The sequence below is a fragment of the Petaurus breviceps genome, unplaced genomic scaffold (assembly GCF_028583685.1).
Source record: "Petaurus breviceps papuanus isolate PSGF00001 unplaced genomic scaffold, PetGlider_PUasm1.0 90804, whole genome shotgun sequence".
NCBI classification, from domain to species: Eukaryota; Metazoa; Chordata; class Mammalia; order Diprotodontia; family Petauridae; genus Petaurus; species Petaurus breviceps.
In genome coordinates, this window is record NW_027187348.1 from 11214692 (window position 1) to 11241306 (window position 26615).

A 26615-nucleotide genomic window follows, 5' to 3' on the forward strand; every position below is an offset into this window, starting at 1 on the left:
ATAAACACAGATACTGAGACCCAAAGGAAATCTGCAGTGAGTAATTGTCCCTTTAAGATTCAAAAATCAGCACACAGTTTTATCTGGAAGGGGAACATCACCAGTGAAGCCTTACTTGTTCTAGCCATCTTCATTACGACGACTCAGCATCTTCCTGGCACCTTCCCTTAGAAGTCTGACCTCTTATGTTCATTCTCCTACAAAACTGCTATCCTTATAAAATCAAAATTGGAACCTTGGCCAATTGTCCATTATTCATTCCCCCATCCGGAGGATGATATTCCACTAATGAATTAATAACAGGCTCCAATACATAGAGAGATACATTGAGTAATCAATTTTAATACAGTACATAATCAAGTCATAAAACAATTCCAACTTCTGGTCATGTTATGCTTCTTTTAAAGCATTTTCAAAACAAACCATTCTTTTAATATTTACTAATTCTAACAAAACTGAAACATACTGATACTACGGAGCAATCAATGTAATATCCTGATTTCACAAGCCCTTGACCTAATTGTTTCCATATTATTACTAAGAATAAAAGGACCTTAACTTATACAGGAATATATACTAGTAACAGATGTCAAGGCTAAAAATAGTTGTTGTTAGGGCTGAAATTCTAAGCCTAATAGCTCAATCTTTTAGTAACTTTAGATGTTCTAGCACCAATCTATTATTTATGGATTTGGAATTATGCTTAACAAAACTTTTGATTATAGAAATTTGCCATTAAGAGAGTAGGGACATAACTAAAACAAGGGAACAACATTTCCCTAACTTCATGTCAATTCCAGGCATAAGTTGTGTAGACTGCCAAGACTGAGCCAGGCTTAAAGTCTTCCAAGTGTCAGTGAAGAAGTCGGCAGAATTCTACCTCAGCTCAGGCAGAATAGTCTTCTCCCAAACTTCCCATGAGATCACTCTCTGCAGTTCATACATGCACCTCACAGGGTTGCTGGTATCATGAATCAGTGGCTCAGACAGCATTTCTTGTTATCCATACCTAGAGTCAAACTCAGAAAAGCAATCAGTTAACAGTCCCATAAAATCTTAAATAGCAAGCTCCAATAATCAGCTTCAGATATGACCATAATCTCACTTTGGTTAAGGAACATTTTAAAAGTGATCCTTAACTAGCTCATATGCATTTCTATATTTGTGCTGATTCCTGATTAAATAACAACATAAAATCAAATTTCCCATTCCTCCCCATAAAACTTTCTAGGTCTTTGGGTTCCATAACTTCACAATAATAACACATTTTGAATGAAGTTCAAAAGTTTTCTACAAGTTACCTCCCTCTAGGAAATTGCATTGAAATTCTTTTCCCCAAACTGAAGATGTCTCTTATTTATTTTCAGTAATTAATTCAGTTGTATTAATACCCAATTATTTTTATATCATTTTTAACCTTTAAATGTATCCCACCTTCAGCCTGTGGGATATTTCTTTTCCTTTATCTAATTATTCCCATAACATTCAGAAAAAATGGTCTATTCCAGGGATTTTATTCTTTCACATTACTATGACTAACTCATTCAGATTGAAAAGAGCAAGATTTCACATACTTGCATTATGCTCATATTTTTCACTGACTACTTGCTTTGATTACAGAAACCTGCCATAAAAATGAAAAGCCAGGACCTGATTAAAGTATCCACACGAAGTATCACATCCACCTTATAGCCAGACTCAGGAATAGTCAGGTGGAAAACATTCCTTTTCAAAGGAACACAATGGGGAAACTGAGCCAGAGGGATCCCATCCCAGGCTGAGGCCAGGATTGTCCTTTTGACTTTTTTCCCTGATGAAAATCTCCACCTAACAGTCACAATCTCTCTGAGTAGCTAATGGCATCTCCCCCAAATGGTGGGTTATTGAGCTTAAAACATAATTTGTTATAGTCCCAGAAGCTTTTACAAGTTTCATTAATCAAAGCTTTTCCAGGACTCACATCTTAAATTTTAAATTTGTCCTAAAAGCCAATCACTAGAGATCATTTGCAACTTCTCAGCTAACCAAGTTCCTTGTTTAGGAACTCTGGATACAAAAGTTTACCAATTTGATACATTTGACTTAAATTTTTGTTGGATACACTTTACATAGAGACTACAACTTTTGAAAAAGTAAGTTTACCCAAGTCTGAGGCTTGCTGCTTCTAACCTCCTGCCCCAGGGGCCCAGGGTGGGGCCTATGGGACCTTAGCTATTGCTGTTGCCTCTTCCTCCTTTTCCTTTTTGCCAGGTGGGCAAAGGTGAATTGATCTCTTAATCTGATCTGGGATAAATTAAAAACACTGGAACTTTTTGCAGTCCACTTGAACTCCGAAGACATCTGGATCTTACCCACAAAACTCAGAAAATTCGCAGTTGGGTTTGAATATAAACAAACATCAGTATCAAGTCATTAACAACAAATTAACTTACAAATAGAAATTGAGTAGGCTTTCTAAAAATCATACAAAACATTTCTTCTAAAAGTATTTCCCCTTTTAAAAAGTTTATAATTTATTCTGATCTTATTAATTCCTAAATATCACAAAATTCCCAAATTTTCTGGTCATAAAACCCTCTTGTACATAATTGACAAAACTTACAAGAGGAAATCTTAACAGAGCTTAGTTAACAACTCACAGATTCCATAAGGGATAACAAAACAATTTTAACTGAAACTTCCTTTAAAAATAAAGATAAAACTTGGAAGTTTAGGATTCCTTAAATTATAGCACATGGTCAAATAGAATGACTTAACAGCTTCTTAACCCATTTACTATGACAGTACAATTCTTAAAAGAAATTGATTTTTAAACAACCCATTATCAATTTACGTGAATGCATTTCCAAACCAACTTGTAAAGAGAACCATTCTTCTCATCACCAACATGTGGAAACTTATCACCCTAAATCATTGTGTACTTTTTCATAATAGCCAAGATTTCAAATGGAAAATCTGCCATTATAGAAAACATCAGTAGTGTTGTTATGTTTATAACCAAATATAACAATTTCAGATTATCAAATTTTTATTGATAAAAAAACCCAATTCATATGCAGCAAAATCCAGATTTAAAAATTGCTTTAACACCATTTCTACCTCATATTTTGCAATCTTTTTTTAAATTTACTTTTATTTTACAACATTCAGTTCCACAGTCGCTTGCGTTTCAAATTTTCTTCCTTTCCTTCCTTCCCCCCCCATCATGGCGGCATATACTCGAATACAGGATCTACAGATGTCCTCACATTAATCATTAGGTTGTAAAGAAGGATTATAACTGATGGAATGATCAGTGGGAAAGAGGAAACAAAACAAAACAAGAAAAAGAGAGCAAGTAGTTTGTTTCAATCTGCATTCAGATTCCACATCTCTTTCTCTGGATATGGGTATCTCTTTTAATCATGAGTCTTTTGGAGTTGTCTTATAACCTTAATATTGCTGAGAGGAGCCTAGTCTATTGAAGTTGGTTGTCACACATATGTTGTGTCTGTGTGTAGAGATTTTTCCTGGTTCTGCTCTTCTCGCTCAGCATCAGTTTATATAAGTCTCTCCAGGTTATCATGAAGTCTGTCTGCTCCTTGTTTCTTATAGCACAGTACTATTCCATTACATTCATATACTACAGCTTATTCAGCCATTCCCATCAATTGATGGGCATCCCCGTGATTTCTAATTCTTTGCCATCACAAAAAGAGCCTCTATAAATATTTTTGTACATACGGGTCCTCCCACTTCTGTGATCTCTTTGGGATATTAACCCTAGAAGTGGTATTGCTGGGTCAAAGGGTATGCATTTATTTGTAGCCCTTTGGGCATAGTTCCAGATTGCTCTCCAGAATGATTGGATCAGTTCACAACTCCACCAACAATGCATTAGTGTTCCAATTTTTCCACATGCTCTCTAGCATTTATCTTTTTCTAGTTTTGTCATCTTAGCCAATCTGACTGGTGAGATGTGGTACCTCAGAGTTGTTTTGATTTGAATTTCTCTAATCACTAGTGATTTAGAACATTTTTTCATATGCTTATAGATATCTTTAATTTCATCTAATGAGAACTGCCTGTTCATATCCTTTGACCATTTATCAATTGGGGAGTGGCTTGTATTCTTATAGATTTGACTCAATTCTTTCTATATTTTAGAAATGAGGCTTTTATCAGAGACACTGGTTGTAAAAATTCTTTCCCAATTTTTCACTTTCCTCTTAATCTTGGTGACATTGGCTTTATTTGTACAGAAGCTTTTCAGTTTAATGTAATCAAAATTATCCATTTTGCATTTTATAATGCTCTCTAAATCTTGTTTCATCATAAATGAAACCAGGTCTTTCCATAGGTCTGACAGGCAAACTATCCCTTGCTCTCCCAGATTGCTTACAGTGTCAGCCTTTATACCTAGATCATGCACCCATTTCGACTTTATTTTGGTGTATGGTGTTAGATATTGTTCTATGCCTAGTTTCTGCTGTACTGTGTTCCAGTTTTCCCAGAAGTTTTTGTCAAATAGTGTGTTCTTATCCCCAAAACTGGGGTCTTTGGGTTTATCAAACAATAGATTACTATAGTCATTGGCTGCTTAGTCTCGTGTACCCAGTCTATTCCATTGGTCCACTACTCTGTTCCTCAGCCAGTACCAAGTAGTTTTGGTGACTGTTGCTTTATAATACAGATTAAAATCTGGTATGGCTAGGCCACCTTCCCTAGAATTTCTTTTCATTAATTGCTTTGATATTCTGGACTTTTTGTTCTTCCAAATGAATTTTGCTACTCTTTTTTTCTAGCTCTACAAAGTAAATTTTTGGTAGATTGATTTAATTTAACTTAGGTAAAACGATCATTTTTATTATATTAGCTCAACCCGGCCATGAGTAATTGATGTTTTTCCAATTATTTAGATCTGACTTTATTTGTGTGAAAAGTGTTTTGTAGTTGTGTTCATATAAGTCCTGGGTTTGTTTTGGTAGATAGATTCCCAAATATTTTATAATGTCTAGTGTCTTGCTATTGGATTTTGTTAGAGATATATAGGAATGCTGAGGACTTATGTGGGTTTATTTTATATCCTGCAACTTTGCCAAATTTGTTTATCTCAAGTAGTTTTTTTACTTGATTCTCTAGGATTCTCTAAGTATATCATCATATCATCTGCAAAGAGTGATAGCTTAGTCTCTTCTCTGCCTAATTTGGTTCTTTCAATTTCTTTTTCTTCTCTTATTGCTACTGCTAGCATTTCTAGTACCAAATTGAATAAGGGGGTAGGTGATAGTGGGCATCCTTGTTTCACCCCTGATCTTATTGGAAATCCTTCTAGCTTATCCCCATTACATATAATACTTGCTGATGGTTTTAGGTAGATGGTACTTTCTAGTGTTTTAATAGAATGGGTGTTGTATTTTGTCAAAAGCCTTTTTTCTGCATCTATTGAGATAATCATATGGTTTCTGCTAGTTTTGTTGTTGATGTGATCAATTATACTGATAGTTTTTACTGATATTGAACCGGCTTTGTACCCCTAGAATAAATCCTATCTGATCAAAGTGTATTATTCTCGTGATGAGTTGCTGTAGTCTTTTTGCTAATATTATATTTAGAATTTTCGCATCTATATTCATAAGGGAAATTGGTCCGTAATTTTCTTTCTCTGTTTTGTGTCTTCCCGATTTAGGTGTCAGTACCATATTTGTGTCATAAAAAGAATTTGGTAGGACTCCTCCAATTTTCCCAAATATTTTGTAAAGTATTGGAGTCAATTGCTCTTTAAACGTTTACTAGAATTCACTAGTAAAGCCATCTATCTGGCCCTGGAGATTTTTTCCTAGGGAGTTCCTTGATGGCTTGTTCAATTTCTTTTTCTGAGATGGGGTTATTTAAGTAGTTTACTTCCTCTTCAGTTAGTCTGGGCAACTTATATTTTTGTAAATATTCATTCATTTCACTAAGATTGTCAAATTTATGTGCATATAATTGGGCAAAATAATTACTAATTATTGTTTTAATTTCCTCTAAATTGGAGGTAGATTCACCCTTTTAGTTTTTGATACTCGTAATTTGATTTTCTTCTTTTTTTATCATATTGACTAAAAGTCTGTCAGTTTTATTGGTTTTTCATAATACCAGCTCTTAGTTTATTTATTAATTCAATAGTTTTCTTAAATTCAATTTTATTTAATCTCTCCTTGGGTTTTCATTATTTCTTATTTACTATTTAATTGGGGATTTTCAGTTTGTTCTTTTTCTAGCTTTTTCAGTTGCATGCCCAATTTATTGACCTCCATTTTCTCTATTTTATTTATGTATGTATTCAGGGATATAAAACTTCCCCTAAGAACTGCTTTTTCCATATCCCACAAGTTTTGGTACGTTGTCTCATTATTGTCATTCTCTCGAATGAAGTTACTTATTGTTTATATAATTTCTTGTTTGACCCATTCATTCTTTAGGATTAAGTACATTTTGCAATTTAACAGAATTTTAGAAATACTATTTAGAAATACAGTAACCCAGAAATTATTTAAAACCTGTTTCAAAGTTATCAGGTATGGAACAGTTACCTTAAATTAGAGAGATAATAATGTTGAAACATTTAAATTATATATATGTATATAAATAACTTTTTTAGTCCAATCTGAATAACTTTTCTGCTTCCTTAAAAAGCTCCTTTCTGAGACTTCAGATTTAAAAAAAAACTGCTTTAGGCATTTCAACTCCTTACACCTATTCTTCTGAGAGGTTTGCAAAAAGTTTTAAATCAGATTCGCTAAAGGTGGCCCAGACAAAAAGATCTAAATAATTTGAATAAAAGCTGACAAGATGTAGTTGGCTTCCCTTCCAAGCAGAGACTTTGGGAGATTAATCATTAATTGAACCAACATCTTTGCCATAGTCGGTATCAATATTAAATTCAATAAAACCCTCCTATAGATGCATCCTGAAAGGTGGATAGACATAATTCCTTCTAACTTTCTTTAACTTAGGTCTGTTAGTTTTCAACTCCGGGACTACAAATTTTTACTTTCAGCCTCTTTTACATAAACTTCCTTGTAAGAAAGCTGGAGGAGGGAGTGGCTTAGAGCCCATGGGTTTGCTGCTCCCCTGCCCTCATCTAAGCCATTCCTTTTTCTCTTCTACCTTCCAGATGGTTTCGTTTTCTTTCCTAATCTTCACTCAGACCACCTCCACCCTCCTTTACATTTCAAATAAATTAAAAAAAATGTTATATTCAACAGTTTCATACAACTTTTCTGTACCTTAGAAACTAGAAGAAATTAAATGCCTCACAATTTGTACACCAAGAGAACCACATTTCTCCTCTTACAAAGTTAAACACAATGCCTGATATCAGATAAATTGATTTAATTTCTTTTTTTCCCCTCTTAGCCCCTGCTTCCTCTGGGCTGCTTGGGTTCTCATTCTCTTTCAGTTCTAAAAGTGGCTGGCTATTTATTATTTAACTTTTAGTCTGGTATCCTAACTTTGCAGTTTTGAGACCCAAGAGAAAAGAGAAAAAATCTCCCACCAAAAGCCCAAGGTGTGGAATTATGGTTGAAATCTATAACCAAAGGTTTTGGTTGTTCTTTTCTTTCTCTTACTGGTTTATTAATCTCAAATCCTTTCTTTCTCTGTTTTTTTCATTAAGAATACTTGAAAGTCCTGTATTCCACTGAATGATCATATTTTCTCCTGAAACATGATACTCAGTTTTGCTGGGTAGGTGACTCTTGGTTTTAGTCCCAGCTCCTTTGACCTCCGGAATATCATATTCCAAGCCCTTCAGTCCCTCAGTGTAGAAGCTGCCAGATCCTGTGTTATCCTGATTGTGTTTCCACAGTATTCAAATTGTTTCTTCCTGGCTGCTTGTAATATTCTCTCCTTGATCTGGGAGTTTTGGAACCTGGCTATAATATTCCTAGGAGTTTTCTTTTGGGGATCTTTTTCAGGAGGTGATCAGTGGATTCTTTCAACCTCTATTTTGCCCTCTGGTTCTAAAACATCAGGGCAGTTTTCCTTGAGGATTTCTTGGAGGATGATTTCTAGGTTCTTTCTTTGATCATGGCTTTTCAGGTAGTCCAATAATTTTCAAATTATCTTTCCTGGATCTATTTTGCAGGTTAGTGGTTTTTCCCATGAGATATTTCACATTGCCTTCTATTCTTTCATTTGTTTGGATCTGTTTAACAGCATCTTGATTTCTCAATAAAGTCATTAGCTTCCATTTGCTCCAATCTAATTCTGAAGCAATGATTCTCCTCAGTGAGCTTTTGAGATTCTTTTTCCATCTGGAAAATTCAGCTGTGTATAATATGATGAATGCTAATGTCTAACTGAAATAATATATGTGAAAGTACATTGAAAACCAAAAGGTACTATAACCTAAAAATGGTAGAGTGGGGGGACTTAGGTGGTAGTAATAATAATTTCCAAGAGTTAAGAATGCAGCACTTTCTCGTGAAGTGCCATATAATTATCTTGAATATGGTGGAAATTCTTTTCACACACCCAGACCATAACATCCCAACATGATATTATTCTGAGTTGGAATTCTAAGCATAGAAATTGTTTTATATTGTGACTGAACTACCTGGAGTATAGCCCTGTTGGTATTTAACCAGGTTTTTGAAAGCTGTCTTAAATCATTATATGTAAAGCTCTTCCAATGGGCAAAGTGATTTCTCAGTTGCAGGCAAGGAATTTAGAGCAAACTTAAGGAAACACAGCCCTTTAAAGCTAAGGGACTTCCTGTGGTTGAAGAAACCCAAGTACTTATACACATGGAACTGCTGGAGAGCTAAACCTTTGTGGTTAGAAACTTTATTTTTCCTACTTGCTACATATTACATTTTCTCTATTCAGGAGATTATGTAATAGAAATCAGTCTTAATAGGAACCCCCAGAAGGCAGTGTTCTTATCTTAATGCAGTTCTGTTCTCTTCCCTCATCTGTCAGTAAATATATGTTAATTGAATAAGTGAGTGAATATAATTGGATACTTAAATATGTATTTCTTTACAGATATTGAAGCACAGATTCGAGAAATCCAAGGGAAGAAGGCAGCTCTTGATGAAGATCAAGGAGTTGGCCTTGATTCTACAGGTTATTATGACCAAGAAATTTATGGTGGTAATGACAGCAGATTTGCTGGCTACGTGACATCAATTGCTGCAACTGAATTAGAAGATGTAAGTTTAAAATAGAAATGTCTTTTTGTTGGTTTGGAAGAAACAAAATAAACAATTTCCTCTTTGTTTATGACATTTTACAGAAGCCTATCTTATGTTCGTGAGAGTATGACTAACTTTTCTGTGGAACAGAACTATTTAAATGTTTGCTTTGATGATGAGTTTAAGTTTTATTTGAAATGTTTCCATACGCTTTAAGGTAGAAAGGGGTAAAAAAATATATTTTTCACCTCATTTAAAAAATTCTGTCAAATTACTTGCTGATTCTCTTAAGTTTAAATTGTTTTTTTAAATAGTTTTTAGTATTTTTCATGGAAAAAATTTTTGGTTGATATTTAAAAATGACAAGTGTCCCAGTTGTCACAAATTGGCACTTGGGCTTTCCACAATTGTTAGGTGACTGCATTCTCATATTCTGAGACAGTAAGGTTCTTGTTTTGTGCAATTGAGATTGAAGGAAGTTGTGTTATACATTAAAAATGTTTGAGAGATTATAAGTAAGGCACGTCAAAGTTTTCTAATATTTAAAATAATAACATTTTCCTGAATAGGGCCTCCATTATTGTTAGTACCATAATAGAATTTCTGTCCCTTTTCACTGTAATATACCACTTCCTCATTATAGTTCAAGGAAGAAAAAAGGCATGAAAATATCCATGAATAATTTGAATTTGTCAATTCTGTGTACATCCCTTCATTTTTAAATTAGTTGAGACATATTGTTCCAAACATTTTTTTTTTGGTGGTAGGATGATGATGACTACTCCTCATCTACTAGTCTTCTTGGCCAGAAGAAGTCAGGATACCAACCCACAGTGGCATTGCTTAATGACATACCACAGTCAACAGAACAGGTAACATTTTCTTTCTTTTATATAGCTTTTAAAAAATGTCTTGAATTGAGAATTTTACATTTAACTTCTTGAAGATATAAAATGTGCAAAACATGGATATTTGTTTTGAACCCTTTATTCAAACTTTTTTTTCCCCAGTGGACATTTCATGGTTTTAAAAATAGATAATTTCTCTCATTGTAGGGATATAAACATTAATTATGGATTCTTTATTTCTGTAGTATGACCCATTTGCTGAACACCGTCCTCCAAAGATTGCAGACCGCGAAGATGAATATAAAAAGCATAGGCGAACTATGATAATTTCTCCAGAGCGTCTTGATCCTTTTGCAGATGGTAATTCACTCCCACTTTTCTATAAGTCTTGTAAAATTTATTTGTATGAAGTTGTCTTTAGCCCTTTGATTTTTTTTGGCATGCTTATGAATTTAGTTTTTCTTTTTAAACAGCCCCCATTATAGATTTGTATAGATTTTGAAATCACAGATGCCATATTCTTCATGTTTATAATACAAGTTTTCTTTCTAGGTAGAAGGACAAGAAAATAATGAGCCAATGCCATAGAAACGCAAAGGGTTAAAGGTTTTTCTTTTCATTTTGTTTTGGGTTACGCATACTATACTTTGAACAAATGTGTGTGTTTCTGCTCAAAATATTTTCAAGTCTTTGAAAACTTTGGAAGTTTTCATTTCCAAATCATAGAATTTTACAATTATTATTTTTGAAATACTATTTTCTCAGCATAGAGCCCATTGCTCTAATCATAGCTCAGTATTGCACCTACTTTGCTTTAAGCATTCCTAAGTTAAAACAAAAAGTATATATACAAAGACTTGGATCTTTTTAATAGTTGGAGTCTGTTTTGCTAATTTTAGTATGCAAGTCAGTTCAAGGGGCATAGTGGGCCTGATGGAAGCTTTCCTCAGGTGAGTGAGTTTCACAATCAAAATAAGGTGCCTGTTTCTTAAAATTAGACTCTGTTGCAGGTTTTACAAATTAGAATTTATGCCTGCATGAATTAGTAGGGATATTTTTTTACTTGCTTAATTGTAATTGATTTAAACATGTATGTCAGAATTCACAGGCCCATACTAACTGTCCTTAATTTCTTTCCTACAGCAGTACTGCTATATGCCAGTCCTGTCTGCATTCTTAAGGGTGCAGTTCAACACATCCTGTGTAGATTATGGTGAAAAAGTATTCCAAAGGAAGTCTTATCAAAGCTAGTGTCAGAATGACACTGCCAATTGGGCATGGTCTTCAGCATAGAAAATGTTTGAGAATTTCATTTCCCCCCCCAAATTGTGATGCTATACTATTTGTATAGCACATTTTCCCATTTCTAAGAGTAGTGTGCCTCCATGCATCTTGTTCTTATTGGGCTTCTTTAAAATATTTTGAAGTTTAAAGAACAAATAATGAAATTCCAGGAATAGAATTACACATCTCATTGTACACAACTTTTTTTGTGTGTGTATCATAGTAATTGTAGATGTAACATTTCAAGTATTTTGTAATATAAACATTTTCTGCAATGTGTCATGGAAATAAAAACAAAAGAAGCCCTCTTGTAACATGGCACTTGAATACAAATGTAGAAGTGTTTCAGTCAGATTTGCCAAAGTATAACTGTATTCTAGACCTTTATGTGATGCACTGATCTAGGCTTAGTTAATGAAAGTCAGGATTTCAACAGCTTGCACAGGTAATGTTTTGAATATAAATATCTATCCAAAGTGTTACTAATGGTAAAGAGATAATTTTCTAGGCTGCTATTCTGCTGCTTGAAGTCAGAACTGCTGGTGGAGACAAAGGCACGAAAGTGTACGTATTCCGGATTAGCAACCCAGGAACCCATCACTTCTGAAGACTCTTAACTGTGTTTTGTCATTTTATTGTTTTATCTGCATTAAAGTACTTGTTTTAAACTGCAGTAGTTATGTTTGTGTTCAAACAGGTTAAATTGATCAGCAAACTCAATAAAAAGTAAGATGTGTAATTATTAAAGTTTTCGATTAAAAAAAAGTAAAATTAAGTGATTATGGAATAACATATTATTAGAGCAGGGCAGATAAATCACTTGAATTTAATTATTTTTTATTCATTGTGCTCCTGTCCTGTTGCTGTTATTTTCTGCAGGAGGCAAGACACCTGATCCTAAAATGAATGCTAGGACATATATGGATGTTATGCGAGAACAGCATTTGACTAAAGAGGAGGTTGGTTAAATTTTTTTTTCTCAAAATTTTATGCCTATAGAGAAGAGAGGTTGATGTTAAGGTAATTTATAGTATATTAAACATAACAGCTTAAAAATTATACTATGGTTTATAAAATTTTAAAAGAATTATATTGACTTTTTATGGACAGAGAAGACTGGTTGAAGGCATGCTTCTAGAAAGAACCTTTTTCAACAAGTTAGAATGGCTTCCTCCAGCACATGTGTGATGATGGTTGGAAGAGATTATTTTGTTATCTAGAGAGGGAAAGAGTGGACCAAAAGAAACATAAGGGGAGGAGAAAGAAAGGGAAGATTGAAGATGCATTGTGAAACATAGGATATGACAAGTAGTGGGAAGCATGGATAATAATGTTTGAGAATAGTGCTGAAGTATTTTGAGGAATAAATTTTCATCTTTAATCTTATATTTCAGAGGGAAATTAGGCAACAACTAGCAGAAAAAGCAAAAGCTGGAGAACTTAAAGTAGTCAATGGTGCATCATCCCAGCCTCCTTCAAAGCGCAAAAGGCGTTGGGATCAGACAGCTGATCAGACTCCTGGTGCAACTCCAAAAAAGCTCTCAAACTGGGATCAAGCAGAGGTAATTTTCCAGTTCTTCACTCCCCCATATCCTTCCTGTGACCTTTTTTTTTTTTTTCTTCTGTTAGGGAGTGGTAACCATTTTGAAATCTTAAGTATGCTGTTAACTGTAATGTCAAGTAACTGGTCACTTACCCTTTGTGGTAAAGTGGATAGCTCTATATAGATCTTTCTTGCCCCTCTATACAGCTAGTTTAAATTTTTGGGATGAACCCTCTAAAATGGTTCTTAGTACATAATTTGGTGCATAGCCATTTTATCAAACCTAAAAATAAATTCAAGTAGTGGAGTAGAATTTTTATTGTCCTTGATGATGGTGTGACCAAACTCCACCCTGTGGATAAAATCCAGTTTCTCAGTTTTGAAATATAAAAGGAAAAATTTGCATTTCATTGTTCTGTGCTTAAATGGATGCATATGAAGATAAGCAACAACCACTGGTTTCTTTCTGTAAAGCATCATTATCTCTTAGACTGATCATTAGATTGGGAGTGAGAGAATAAGCATTTATATAGTGCCTGCTGTGTGCCAAGCACTTTTTACAAATAATATCATTTGAGTCCCCTCTTAGCTGTAGAAAGAGATTTGCTTATAACTACCCTCTTCTTCTGTTAAGGGGGAAGGGTTGGGGTTTGCTCCTAGAAGACCTGTCTTTGGAAACTTTGAATGTTCATTATTAATAGATATTACCTTTTGAAAAGAACTGAAGAAAATCCTTTATAGACTATCAGGTACATTAGAGTAGGGTTTTTTTTTTTGCCTTTTTGGAGGGCAATTGGGGTTAAGTAACTTGCCCACAGTTGCACCGCTAGTTTTTTTGTGTGTGGGTGTTAAGTATCTAAGGCCGGAACAGAACTCGGGTCCTCCTGACTCCGGGGCTGGCTTTACTCACTGCGCCACCTAGCCACCCCTATTAGAGTAGATTTTTAGCTATAATTTTGAAGTCTTGAATTTCCACTTAGTCTAAACTGTTAAAGTACTATTTAGAGAATGGGCACATTTATTTTTTGGGGATATACCACTGATGTTATACTTTAACCTCTAATATAATGAATAGAGTGAAAAATATGTTTTTAATGGGTCTCATATAATTTCTTTGTAGAAATCATAGTTAATTATACACTTACATATGATTCAATTTTTTTGTTTTAGACTCCTGGGCATACACCTTCCTTGAGGTGGGATGAAACACCTGGTCGTGCAAAGGGTAGTGAGACACCTGGAGCAACACCTGGGTCAAAAATATGGGATCCCACTCCTAGCCACACGCCAGCAGGAGCTGCTACTCCTGGACGTGGTGATACACCAGGTCATGCAACACCAGGCCACGGAGGTGCAACTTCAAGTGCACGTAAAAACAGATGGGATGAGACCCCTAAAACTGAGAGAGGTGTGTTTTGGATCAAGTGCTTTAATTAAGAAAGCAGATTTGGGTGACTTGTGAAATATTGATTTGCTGAGTAATAATGGAAAGCCATTTTGACCATGAAATCAGTACTATGTGGTCTCTGGCATAAAGGAGCAGCAAGTAACACTTGTGATTGAGCAAAGTTTGATCATGTCATGCCCTTGTTTTCCTGTTTCGAAGAGGCTAAAAATTGATTTGGGGGTTGGAGTAGGGTCTGTAGTAGTTTGTAGGTTGTAGTAGTCATTGTGAAACAATGTTATGGTGTTAGCTACTGTGTTTCCTTTTGCTTAGGTGACCTAGATCTGGCCTAGTCTAACTTTAGTTGGACTTAGTGTTACAAATTTCTAAGGAATATTTTCTGTGATGTTGATAAGTTTTAATAGCAGCTAGACTGGTGCTGGACTTGAATCAGGAAGAACTGGGTTCAAATTTGGCTTCAGTCATTACAGTTAACAACTCTGGATAAGTCACTTAGCCTCTCTCTAGCTCGGTTTCCTTTTCTATGAAACGGGATATAACGGCACCTATCTCCAAGTGTTGTGAAGATAAAATAAGACATTTGTGAAGCACTTACATTTTTCTCTTACCCTTTCCCTCCATTTCTCCCTTGGGTAGGGGGATGGGGATGGGCAGCAGTACCCTATCATTATATAACCTGAGGGGTAGAATGAAAGAATCTATTCTTGGAAAGTTTATTTTTTTTCCTATCTTTTAGTTGTCATCTTACTGCTAGAGCTGAAGACTAATTTCTATGAAAGTTTAAGATAATCTAAAATTTATATTGCTTAAGTAAATTGAAATTGTTTGTTTGGTTTTGTTTTTTAAAAGATACTCCTGGTCATGGAAGTGGATGGGCTGAGACACCTCGTACAGATCGTGGTGGAGATTCAATTGGTGAAACACCAACTCCTGGAGCAAGCAAAAGAAAGTCACGTTGGGATGAAACACCAGCTAGTCAGATGGGTGGGAGCACTCCTGTTTTGACTCCTGGTAAAACACCAATTGGCACACCTGCTATGAACATGGCAACACCTACTCCAGGTACTTATTGGAACTATATTTTCTCTCTAAGATAATACATGTTTTATTTTAATTTAATTTAATTATTAAAGCAGTTGGGGTTAAGTAACTTGCCCAAGGTTACACGGCTAGTTTTTTTGTGTGGGTGTTAAGTATCTGAGGCCGGAACCGATCCCGGGTCCTCCTGACTCTGGGGCCGGCGCTCTTACTCCCTACCCCACCTAGCCGCCCCATACACATTTTATTATAAACTCCAATTTATGGCTTTCCATTTTTCCCTGAATGTGGTTCATAAAAAAATTTTGATGCTATGCAGAATATTTGATTAAATTTTGGTGGTGAATTTAGTGATTTAAAATGAAGTTGAAAATATAATTTATAAGACTTGGATTTGATATTCTTTATGGTAATTAATGGTTTTAAGAGCCTTGGTAATAAGTCTCAAAGTTAATGTTAGGCAACTTGTTAACTGTATATATCTTTTTGCTTCATATATAGGTCACATAATGAGCATGACACCTGAACAGCTTCAGGCATGGAGATGGGAGAGAGAAATTGATGAGAGAAATCGTCCACTTTCTGATGAAGAGCTGGATGCTATGTTCCCAGAAGGATATAAGGTAATAGCGTAATATAGTAAAACTTTTTTATATTTAGCTTCTTTTCTTTGGGATTTGAATGTTATTTTTAATTGCCCTAGACATTTTTAAAGAAACCTGCATAAAATCTTTTGATTGGCTGTTATTTGCCTTGACTCCCCTAAAGCTTGCACTCCCTAATCTTTTTTCTTTAGCTCTATCATCCCTGTGTATCATTGTACTGAAAACATATCTAACCATGTTTCAAGTTAATCCCTCAAAGATAAATTTCTCTGAAACTCTGAAGATTGACCCTAAAGGGAAAGATGAGATAAAGCATAATACATTACTTTTAGCCCTGCACTTGATTTACATATAATTTTATGAGCACTTTAAGGTGTTTGTATATTAAATAAGGTCAGATCTTCTGGTTATTTGTAAGCTGTAATTATCAGCTAAATGAAGATTGCTTACGAGAACTTTGCTTCAGTTAAGTAATTGTACATTTATTCCTAAAGTGTTTTTATAAGCATTCCTTTTTTGAAAAAATTTGTGTTCCAAATTTTCTCCTTCCTTTCTGTCCCTCCCTCACCCATTGAGAAAGTAAGCAATATGATAGCATTTTTCAGCTATCTGTTTTAAATTCTTTTCAATACTTGCCGTGCATGTGACCAGAAAAATGTTAGGGCTAGTCAGAAAAGTGAAAAGGAATTACTTCTCAAGGTTTCATCCACAGCCCAGAGATTCTTTGTAGTGATATCAGATACTAAAAAGGAAGATGGGGGTTTTAACTCTGCCTTTTATCCAGGAAAGATTGGAAAATTTTTTTACATCATGGGAATTCTGTTTAGGGACAGTATCTTTAAGGTAGACCCATAGTAGAAAAAGGGCAGATTCTTCAGTCATTATAATTTGGCCACACTAGCATTTTTCTCGGGTGTGGGGAATTTAGAGTAAGCTTGCTACTTAAAAAAGTCCAGGAGTTCTTTTATCAGTTGCAGCACTTTCTCAGGTCATATTAAGTACATATTCATATTGGATCTTATTGGTATTTCTCTTACATAAGCAGTTAAGACTTAGGAGGAATCTTTTACCTAATTTAAAGAGAGAGGTTTTGAAACATCTAAGCATGGAATCTTATATGGAGGTGTCCTCCACAAAAGGCTGTCCATATCAACACCATTTTACAGTAACGCATTACAACCGGTCCTTATACCTCATTCTTACTATGGTACCACCTGCTTCTACATGTAATTTTGTATTTTATAAAACATTAATGGTAATAGATTGCATATGTGTAGGCCTTTTCACAGGACCTTGAAAAATTCATGTTTTAAACCAAAAAAAAAAAAATCTTAAAACTTTTTGTAATCTGATTTGATTCTATACCTGGTTTTATAATTGATTAACCCCTGAATTTCAATTAGTAAAATTCTTGTTAAAGATTATGCAGAGTTTTTTTCCCCTATTTCCCCTTTACTAAAAATAATCTGTAATGCAAGTTTATAGTTAAATTATGGGTTTAAAAACCTAGTATGGAAGTGGATGGACTGTTGGTATGGTATGGATAATTTGTTAAAATTGATGCTATTCCTAAAGTAAACCCTCAGATTTCTCAGTTCTGATTATCAATTTTGCATGTAGTTTGAAAATATAATTTTTTTTAGAAATTACTTTTTGATCCTTTATAAAAAAAAAACCCCAAGACAAAATTAGAAAATGGCATTTTCATCAACAACATGTATTAATACAGTTCCTTTTGTAATTTTTGGAGCATAAGATAGATGTGTATTTGCTATGGTTTAAAATTTTAAGATTGATGGAATTTTTTTTTAATGGTATATAGTTTTAAAGCTTTGAGCAAGTATAGCCTTTGTAGGCAAACATTGATCAAGATTATTATTTAAAAGTTATCTTTTTTGTTCCAATTAATATGAACTCTGATTTTTGTTCCTTTGTGTCTTTCTGTATTACTACACATTTTTATCAGTCGTTTCTAAAGGATTGTCTTTGATACAATGGAATATTGTTTAATGTGTCTTAGAAAACATTAAGTGATCAAAATCTTAAATCACTATTCTTGCCACAAAATGAAACAGATAATGTAAGAGAAGCAGTGACCAGTATACTACCTGGGTTCAAGTCTCATCCCTTACATATTTTGCCTCTGAGACTATCAGGAGTTAGTTCCAGGAACTCTCTAAAACTGTTAAGTTGTCCAACTTCATTAATACAGGAAGTTCTCCTCATCAGATACTCCCTATATCAGTGAAATTACAGGTTTAAAACAAAACCAAAATATGTTCATTATACCAAAGTAATCACTGATTCTTGTGAAGGCAATTCATTCTTGTAATTTAAAACTCCTCATTAATGTAGAGAATGTGTTTGAGATTTGTATTAAATTCTTGACATTAGGCAGTCAGAAATTCTTAAAATTTTAAGTCATGTAAGGCTATTATATAATTTTGATGATACTTCTATATCACTATTAAACTCTAATTCATTAGGTACTCCCTCCTCCTGCTGGCTATGTTCCCATTCGTACTCCAGCTCGGAAGCTTACAGCAACTCCTACACCTTTAGGTGGCATGACTGGATTTCACATGCAAACTGAAGATAGGACTATGAAAAGTGTTAATGACCAGCCATCTGGAAATCTTCCATTTCTAAAACCTGATGATATTCAATACTTTGATAAACTGTTGGTAAGTAAAAATAGTGGAATTAGTGAAAGGTTTAATGTGTTTTCCTTTTATTTTTGGGGAGTGGGGAATGGATGGTCTTATAGTACACACTATATCATCTTACCTTTTATATTATTTGTGAAAATTTTCTATAGGTGGATGTAGATGAATCAACACTTAGTCCAGAAGAACAAAAAGAGAGAAAAATAATGAAATTGCTTTTAAAAATCAAGAATGGCACACCTCCAATGAGAAAGGTAAGAATTTATAAAAAATCACATTATTATGTTCTTAAGTATAGTAATTTATATTTGTTCTTTCTGTGGTCTTGCCTAATTATTTAATGCTTTCCTTCAGATGGAATAGGATGAAATTAATTTATTAGGTGGGGTGAAAGATTAAGCTTTAAGATAGATTTTCATAAAGAATCAAACTTTTTAACATTTGAAATGAACTTTGGGTTTTATCATTTGTTTTCCTGGAGATATGAAATTGCCTTTTAGAATATTAAATGGTTTTTGGTATTACTATGAAAAATAGAAAAGAATTGGAGCAGAATTAGGTAGTTGATGTCATCTGTGCCCTGAAAGTAGGATGATAAACTCTCTGAAATAGTAGGCTTTTCTAGCATTCTTTATCACAAGTTGTACCAGAAAACCATTGGTTTTCACCTTTTATTTGGATAAATTAAACAGCTTATATATAGTAAATTCATTCCAGTTCTATGCCAGAAATGCTCATGAAGTGACCTTTTTGAAAAAGAATCATAAAAACCTGTTTTCAGAAAGGATATGTTAAAAATAAGGAAATTCTCTAACTCATTGCTTTCTTGTTTTTAGGCTGCATTGCGTCAAATCACTGACAAAGCTCGTGAATTTGGAGCTGGGCCTTTGTTTAATCAGATTCTTCCTTTGCTGATGTCTCCAACACTTGAAGATCAGGAACGTCATTTACTTGTAAAAGTTATTGATAGAATTTTGTACAAGCTGGATGACTTGGTTCGACCGTATGTGCATAAGGTTTGGTGTTTTTTTTCTTCTTAGCTTTTAAAATTTGGATTTATTTTCACATTTTAAAAATGATAATAGTTTTTTTTTTTAAAGCAATCCGGGTTAAGTAACTTGCTCAAGATTACATGGCCAGTCATTTCTGGGTGTGGTGCTAAGCATCTGATCCCAGATTCGATCCCCACCCAGGTCATCCCGACACTGTGCTGGTGCTCTTACTTGCTGAGCCACCTGGCCACCCCTGATAATAATTTTTTAATAGAATTGGGGAAGTAGTGTTTTTTCATATGTGTTCTGTAATTACGAAAAATGACTTGAATATTGTTGGGTTTTGGGGTAATATGTGGGTTTTGGGGTAAGTAGAGTGACTCGGAATCAGGAAAACCTGGGTTTGAATGTGCCTTAGGTACTTTTTAGCTGTGTGACCTTAGGCAAATCACCTAACCTTTCTGTATTTCAGTTTTCTCATTTATGAAATGAGGTCACTAATAACACCTACCCACCCACAAGATTATCTTATGGATCAAATGAAGTAAAGTGCAAAATACTTTGCAAATCTTAAAGCTCTACATAAATATTTGCTCTAATCAGTGATAAAACATCTTTTTAAAAAATAATAAAAAAAAAATTTTTTTTTTTTTTGCTTTTTGGAGGGGGGAAGGTAGGGCAGTTGGGGTTAAGTGACTTGCCCAAGGTCACACAGCTAGTTTTTGTGTTAAGTGTCTGAGACTGGATTTGAATTCAGGTCCTGACCCCAGGGCCCGTGCTCTATTCACTGCGCCACCTAGCCACCCCTATGATAAAACATCTTTACAGAGTTGTTGGGAAGATTATAAAAATGGTACAATACAAACCTTTTATTAACAGAATTAAATTAACAGAATTCTCTGGGAATGCTTTAAGTACTTGAGCTTTTGTATTCCAAGTGTAACCCTTTAGTAAAGAGTTTATTTTTACCTTGAATCACTCTGGATGAAAATATATAATTCTGTGTCCTCTTAAATGGAATAATTACAAGATAATTTAACTTAATGACCTAGAACTTGTTATGAAAATAAGTTATACAGTGGTTTTAGTATATTGATGTTCTTAGGGACTGTTGAAGTTTATTAGGACAGTTTAATAAATAGCCTCATCCATGCTATGAGGTTTTTCATTTTGACTTGTTTTTTGCTTTCTTGGCTGTCTCTTCCTTTCCCATCTCCATCTTTATTGTTTGTTAATTTTTTTTTTTTAACATTTCTTTGATTTTTTTTTTTTGAGTTTCAAATTCTCTCCATTCCTTCCCCTAATGATTGAGAAGGCAAGCAGTGACACCCATTATATATATATGAAGTATTGTAAAAGCATTTCTGTACTAGCCACATCCCATACTTTTAAATTCTGTTCTATCTGGGGCTTGATGAATGATATATAATTATATATATATAAAATCTATAGAATGAGCCGATTCTTGCTATAACACCTACTTTCTTTTCTTCACAGATCCTTGTGGTTATTGAACCACTATTGATTGATGAAGATTATTATGCCAGAGTGGAAGGCAGGGAGATAATTTCAAATTTGGCTAAGGTATTTCTTTATATCTTTGATGACATTGAATATATTTTCAAGAAGAAAGCTAAAATCTGGCCATAGGAAATGTGTGAATTTCAGAGGGCAGTTGCTCTTGTAATTAAATATAAATGTCAGAGGGAAGGAATTAATCCACCACTTGTTCTTAGGCACCAGAAAATTGTACTAAAGCAGGTTGGTGACTAGTAGGGGAGATAGCATTGTGTAATAGAAAGTGCATTGGGGTTGGAATCAAAAAAGCCTGGGTGCAAGTCCTCACAATGGCACTGGCAGTGTGTCCACAGGAATGCTAACTCATCTCTGTGGACATGTTTCCTTAACCATAAAACAGTAAAGATAACTCTCACTGTCTGCTTCACAGGATTATTGTGAATGAACTGCTTCATCAGCTATAAAGTGAGTTAGAATTAACAAAGTGTTTGAGGCATGTAAATCTTCATTTTCATGGGTGATTTAACCTTTTTTTTTAGGCTGCTGGCTTGGCAACCATGATTTCTACTATGCGACCTGATATTGATAACATGGATGAATATGTCCGTAACACAACAGCTCGAGCTTTTGCTGTTGTTGCATCTGCCTTGGGCATTCCTTCGCTGTTGCCCTTCTTGAAAGCTGTGTGTAAGAGCAAGAAGTCCTGGCAGGCTAGGCATACTGGTATTAAGATTGTACAGCAAATTGCTATTCTTATGGGTTGTGCCATCCTCCCTCATCTCAGAAGTTTAGTTGAAATCATTGAACATGGTAAGTTGTAATGAATATGCTAAACTTACTCTTGTTTTGAACTTAAAGGTGTGATATTTGACTTGAAACTTTTTGGGGGGCAGGTGTTGCTTTGGGGCAAGATATTAAAGAATAGTGTTTGCAAAGATGAAAGTATAATGGGATGTTATTTACTCTTATTGAGAACAAAATGGATATGTACTTTTGAGCCTGATTGATAAAGCTGGCTATGTCTCTTTGTGTGTGTGCATGCACATATAATAACACACAAGTAGTGGTTTAACCTAGCATAAACAAGGTCATAGTATTAAAGACATAGAAGTTATGGGCTAACAGGCCACAATTATGATGTGATCTTTTGGCCTATTTGTTACACTTCCTGCTTCCACACCACCATCTGTGTATTTTGATTAGACTGTTAGAAGCAGTGTAGGTTTTTTTGTTTTTAAACTTAATAGTCTTATGTTTCAGGTCTTGTGGATGAACAACAGAAAGTCAGGACCATTAGTGCTTTGGCTATTGCTGCTCTGGCTGAAGCAGCTACTCCTTATGGCATTGAATCTTTTGATTCTGTGTTGAAGCCTTTGTGGAAAGGTATCCGCCAGCACAGAGGAAAGGTATATCTAAAAATTAATTCCTACTTTTCCTTTTCTTATTTCCTTTTCAAGTTACAACTTGAACCATAATTTTATATTTAACTTTTTTAAAAAATTAAAACAGGGTTTGGCTGCTTTCTTGAAAGCTATTGGATACCTTATTCCTCTCATGGATGCAGAATATGCAAACTACTATACCAGAGAAGTGATGTTAATCCTTATCAGAGAATTCCAGTCTCCTGATGAAGAAATGAAAAAAATTGTGTTGAAGGTTTGTCATATTAATTCATCTAAAATGGTTGTGTGTCACAGTCTAAAGAGGAAATTGGAAAAGCATTAATGAAGAAGCCAGTTAGTTTTATATTAGCATCTTCATCCCATTATTTATTAAATGTTGTCTCTCTCAGGTGGTAAAGCAGTGTTGTGGAACAGATGGTGTAGAAGCAAATTACATTAAAACAGAGATTCTGCCTCCTTTTTTCAAACATTTTTGGCAACACAGAATGGCACTGGACCGAAGAAATTATAGACAGGTAAGGTTTAGTTATGAAAACCATTATGATATGTTGTAGTCATTCTTGGCCAGCATATTTTATGATATTTTAAAGGCTTAAGTTTAAAAGTGGGTATATAAAAAAGACAAAATTCCAGATATCCTCTTTCCCATATAGTGGGAACAGGGACGTATGGAAGCATAGAGGTAGAGTGAATAACCCAGAAGACATCTGGGCCACTCCTGGAGAGGCGAAAAGGGAGGGAGGAAGGATATCACCATTTCTCTCCAGGTAACACTTGATTCAGTAGCACAAATCTCATCTAGTCCATGGGTCACACTCAGACTTACTGTTCTCTGGTCAGGGTCATTGTTCTACTGGTTGGCTTGACCTCTTGTAGTTAATGATGGTTCTTTTTCAGATACCATTCCTAGTGCTCCTCTAGTGAATTTTCCAGTTTGTTTAGGGTTTTCTCCTCCTCACAAGCTCCTTCAGCATCAAGATCAAGGTCATCAGTGGAACTGGGAAGCTTCAGCATTAACAACCATTGTTCCACTAACCCCTTTATGGTTCGGAATCCTCTTTAGAGCTTCCTCAACCTCTGCCATCTCTAGCCGTCGGACTGGAAGATCAGTCCAGTTCCGAAGCTCCCAGAGTCAAAGCTGACCCAAGCGGGCAGTGGTTGCTAGGAGACGAGGGGAGGAAGTAACACAAGCAGTGTAGGCCTAGAGTGGCCGGCCGAAGTCGGGCAGTTTTCTCCTCTCCTCTCAGACCTTAGGGAAATCCTTTGGTTGGGGACACTCAGGGAAGGCTGGAGAGCGGGTGCGGCATGGGCTGGGGATGCGGCATTGCGGGTGAGCGGCAGGCGGGCAGGTCCGCTCTGACAGTTGCAGTTAAATGTAGCGGTCTCCCGTTGCAATCATTCTTAATTTAGTATTGATAGTGGCGGGGGGCAGGGTATAGGGAATCTACTGTACTTATTTAATTGAATACAAAATTATCCGTAGACATTGTATGAAATTTTCTCCTCACTGAAGAAATAGGTTATTTAGGGTCATGCTTTACTCTTAGCTATTGTATTTTTTTGTCTAGTGCTTCATTTAAAAAATCTAGCATAGTGCAATATTTTAAACAGGGTTTTCACGTACAGTATTTACCCTGCATGGTTTTTGCCTTTCTTTACCAATTCTACAACTTGGGGAACCATATTCTAAAAAAATATGTTGCACTTAAACTTAAGGCAGAACTTTAATGTTAACATGTGTTTAACCCTTGAAGTATAGAAAAAAGGAGCTGGGGAAGCTGTCTTAGTTCACTTTCCTGCTTAGTGATGTTTCATGAATGTCCTGTATACAGTGCAGTCTGTAGGGTTCTGGGTCTTTGCCTCAATCCTGGGCATCAGTTTAATATTTGGTGTCTGCTGGGTGAAGGTTCTGGGCCATTTTAAAGTTGGGTAAGAGATGAGGTACCCTCAACATGTAGCAGTTAAGATCTAGGCACACAAGGATTGGGGATTTTGTGGGGAGTGGATATTCCTATGTCTGGTACAGATTTCAATCCCTCTGCAGTATAACTTAGACATAGTATGACTGAAAAATCCCTCATTTATGGTTAACCCAGAGATTACCTTCTCTGAACTTAGCTTGTCTGGGGACAGTAGACAGTGTGTTACCAGCCTTGTATTTAGCATTTTTCCAGTTTTGCTAAGACCTGCCAGAGTTTCTGCTTTGTATAAGTATAATAAAAATTCAACTGTGGTAAATGAATAGAAACACAAAGGAAATCGAGGGGGTTGAGGAACAGGAGAATCAAAAGTTCTGTGAGACAGTGTTCTAATCTTTGTATTTGTGTTCCCCAATATCTAACAAGCACACTGTCTGCAGCAATTGCAAGTGCTTGTTGATTGTTTTTAGTTGAAAGGAGAAGGGAAGGTTTCTTGTAGGATGTAGAACCTAACCTGACCTTGAAGAACTGAAACGCACTGTTTGGAGATAGTACATTCTAAGTATAGGGATAGTCTTGAATAAAAGCAGAGGTTAAAAGGGCAAAAATTAAGACAATGTTTAATCCTCTGGTTTTATTGCAGTGTACAATGGAAGAAGGGTTTAGGAGAGAAGTGAGAGAGAAAAGTTGGGTTGTCAGCTTTTAAACCAGGTTATGGAATGCTAAGGAATTTGGACTGTATACACGTGGACAGAAGAAAGCTCTGAATATTTTTGTTTTGGGGATTGACTTTAGAACTGTACATTAGGATGATTATTCCTATGTTAATACATAGGATAGACTAGAAGGTTGAGAGATAATAATATGATACAGTAATAATGCAAGTTAGAGGTGATGATGTGAACCAAAGTCATGATATTAAGGAATGAAGAACAAGATGATGTAAAGGCAAAATGTCAGGACTAGGCAGTGGCTGATGTTGAGGGGAGATGGAGAGAGGGAGGACTCAGGATAACTATGGCTTCTAGTTTAAACGTTTAACTGAAACAGTGGCAACCTTGACAGATGTAGCCAAGCCATTATAGATTTCACTGAACATGTACATATGCTGGAATCTAGTTTTCTTTATTAAGTACAGACATTTTCCCCCCTTGTGGTATCTTACTTTCTCCTAAAAGCAGAGTTCAGAAACCAAAATATTAATTAATCAGAATGATCAGCCTGAATCAGGAAGCATTTATGATGTGCTGGGCACTGTGCTAAAGTGATAATATACAAAGAAAGGTAAAAAGTTTCTTCCCTCACAGAGCTCACCTTCTAAGAAATGAGACAGCATGTAAATAATTCAATCCATACAAAGTATACCCAGAGTACGAGTAGGGAGGAAGTAATCTCAGGGGGAAGCCACTGCACGGCTGGGAAAACAGTTAATAAATTAATAAAGAAGCCAAGGAACTCAAAGGATCTAAGATTCAGAGGTGAGAAGAGGCTAGAGAGGGGGAGCATTCCAGGCATAGGGGACATGCTTATGTAAAGACACAGAGATGGGAAATGAAATGTCAGGTTCAAGAAATTGCTAGAAGATCTGTGTAGTAGCCAGTTTGTAGAAGGGAGAAAAGTATAAGAGACTAGAATGATGGGGTAAAGTTGTAAAGAACTTTAAATTTGAAACAGTAGGACTTCTATGATTTACAGAAATCGTTCAACTGAGTAGGTGATAAATAGGAGTGAGCAGAGACTTTGAGGCAGGACCACCAATTAGGAGAAAGCCATTGCAGTTGTGTGGATGAGAAGTGATGAAAGTCTGAACCAGGCTCACTACTAGATTGTACCTTTGTAAATAAAATAGAGAAAAAAAAGCACATATCTGAGAGATGATTCTCTGAAGGTAAAATCAACAGTTTGGGGTTGGGATTGGATATGTAGGGTGAGGGAGAGTGAAGATAACACTGAGCTTGTGATCCTGTGTGAATGAAAAGATGAACATTGCCCTTGACAGGGAATTTTGGGGGAGGGGAACATTTTGAGGAGGTGTGGGATGAGATGGCGTGGCAGGGAGGTTGAATTCTGTTTTATCATGTTGAGTTTGAAATGTTTCCAGGATAATCAGTTCAAGATGACCAATAGGTAGTTGGAGCTTATTGTAGGGAGACTAGAGCTGGATCTGTAGATCTGAGAATCATCTTTATAGATATGGGTAATTGAACCTGTGATTGCTGAGGAGATTGAAAGA

The 26615-nt window shown here is 35.3% G+C and overlaps 1 protein-coding gene across 4 annotated transcripts in view; it reads left to right on the forward strand.

The window, feature by feature from the left end:
- The window catches only part of SF3B1 (splicing factor 3b subunit 1), a 56252-nt gene that overhangs the window by 17226 nt on the left and 12411 nt on the right, over positions 1-26615 (forward strand). The window contains exons 2-17 of one of the 4 annotated variants that reach the window (XM_069070151.1): positions 9013-9179; positions 9929-10033; positions 10255-10369; positions 12173-12252; positions 12688-12855; positions 14007-14244; positions 15091-15303; positions 15781-15902; positions 18371-18568; positions 18703-18804; positions 19387-19566; positions 21040-21126; positions 21600-21870; positions 22321-22466; positions 22570-22716; positions 22853-22978. In XM_069070151.1, coding sequence (XP_068926252.1) covers positions 9013-9179; positions 9929-10033; positions 10255-10369; positions 12173-12252; positions 12688-12855; positions 14007-14244; positions 15091-15303; positions 15781-15902; positions 18371-18568; positions 18703-18804; positions 19387-19566; positions 21040-21126; positions 21600-21870; positions 22321-22466; positions 22570-22716; positions 22853-22978 — 2465 coding nt within the window. Of the gene's footprint in view, positions 1-9012; positions 9180-9928; positions 10034-10254; positions 10370-11152; positions 11714-11801; positions 11858-12172; positions 12253-12687; positions 12856-14006; positions 14245-15090; positions 15304-15780; positions 15903-18370; positions 18569-18702; positions 18805-19386; positions 19567-21039; positions 21127-21599; positions 21871-22320; positions 22467-22569; positions 22717-22852; positions 22979-26615 lie in introns of those variants that run through there. The other 3 variants (XR_011164855.1, XR_011164856.1, XM_069070153.1) reach the window with 3 other exon arrangements.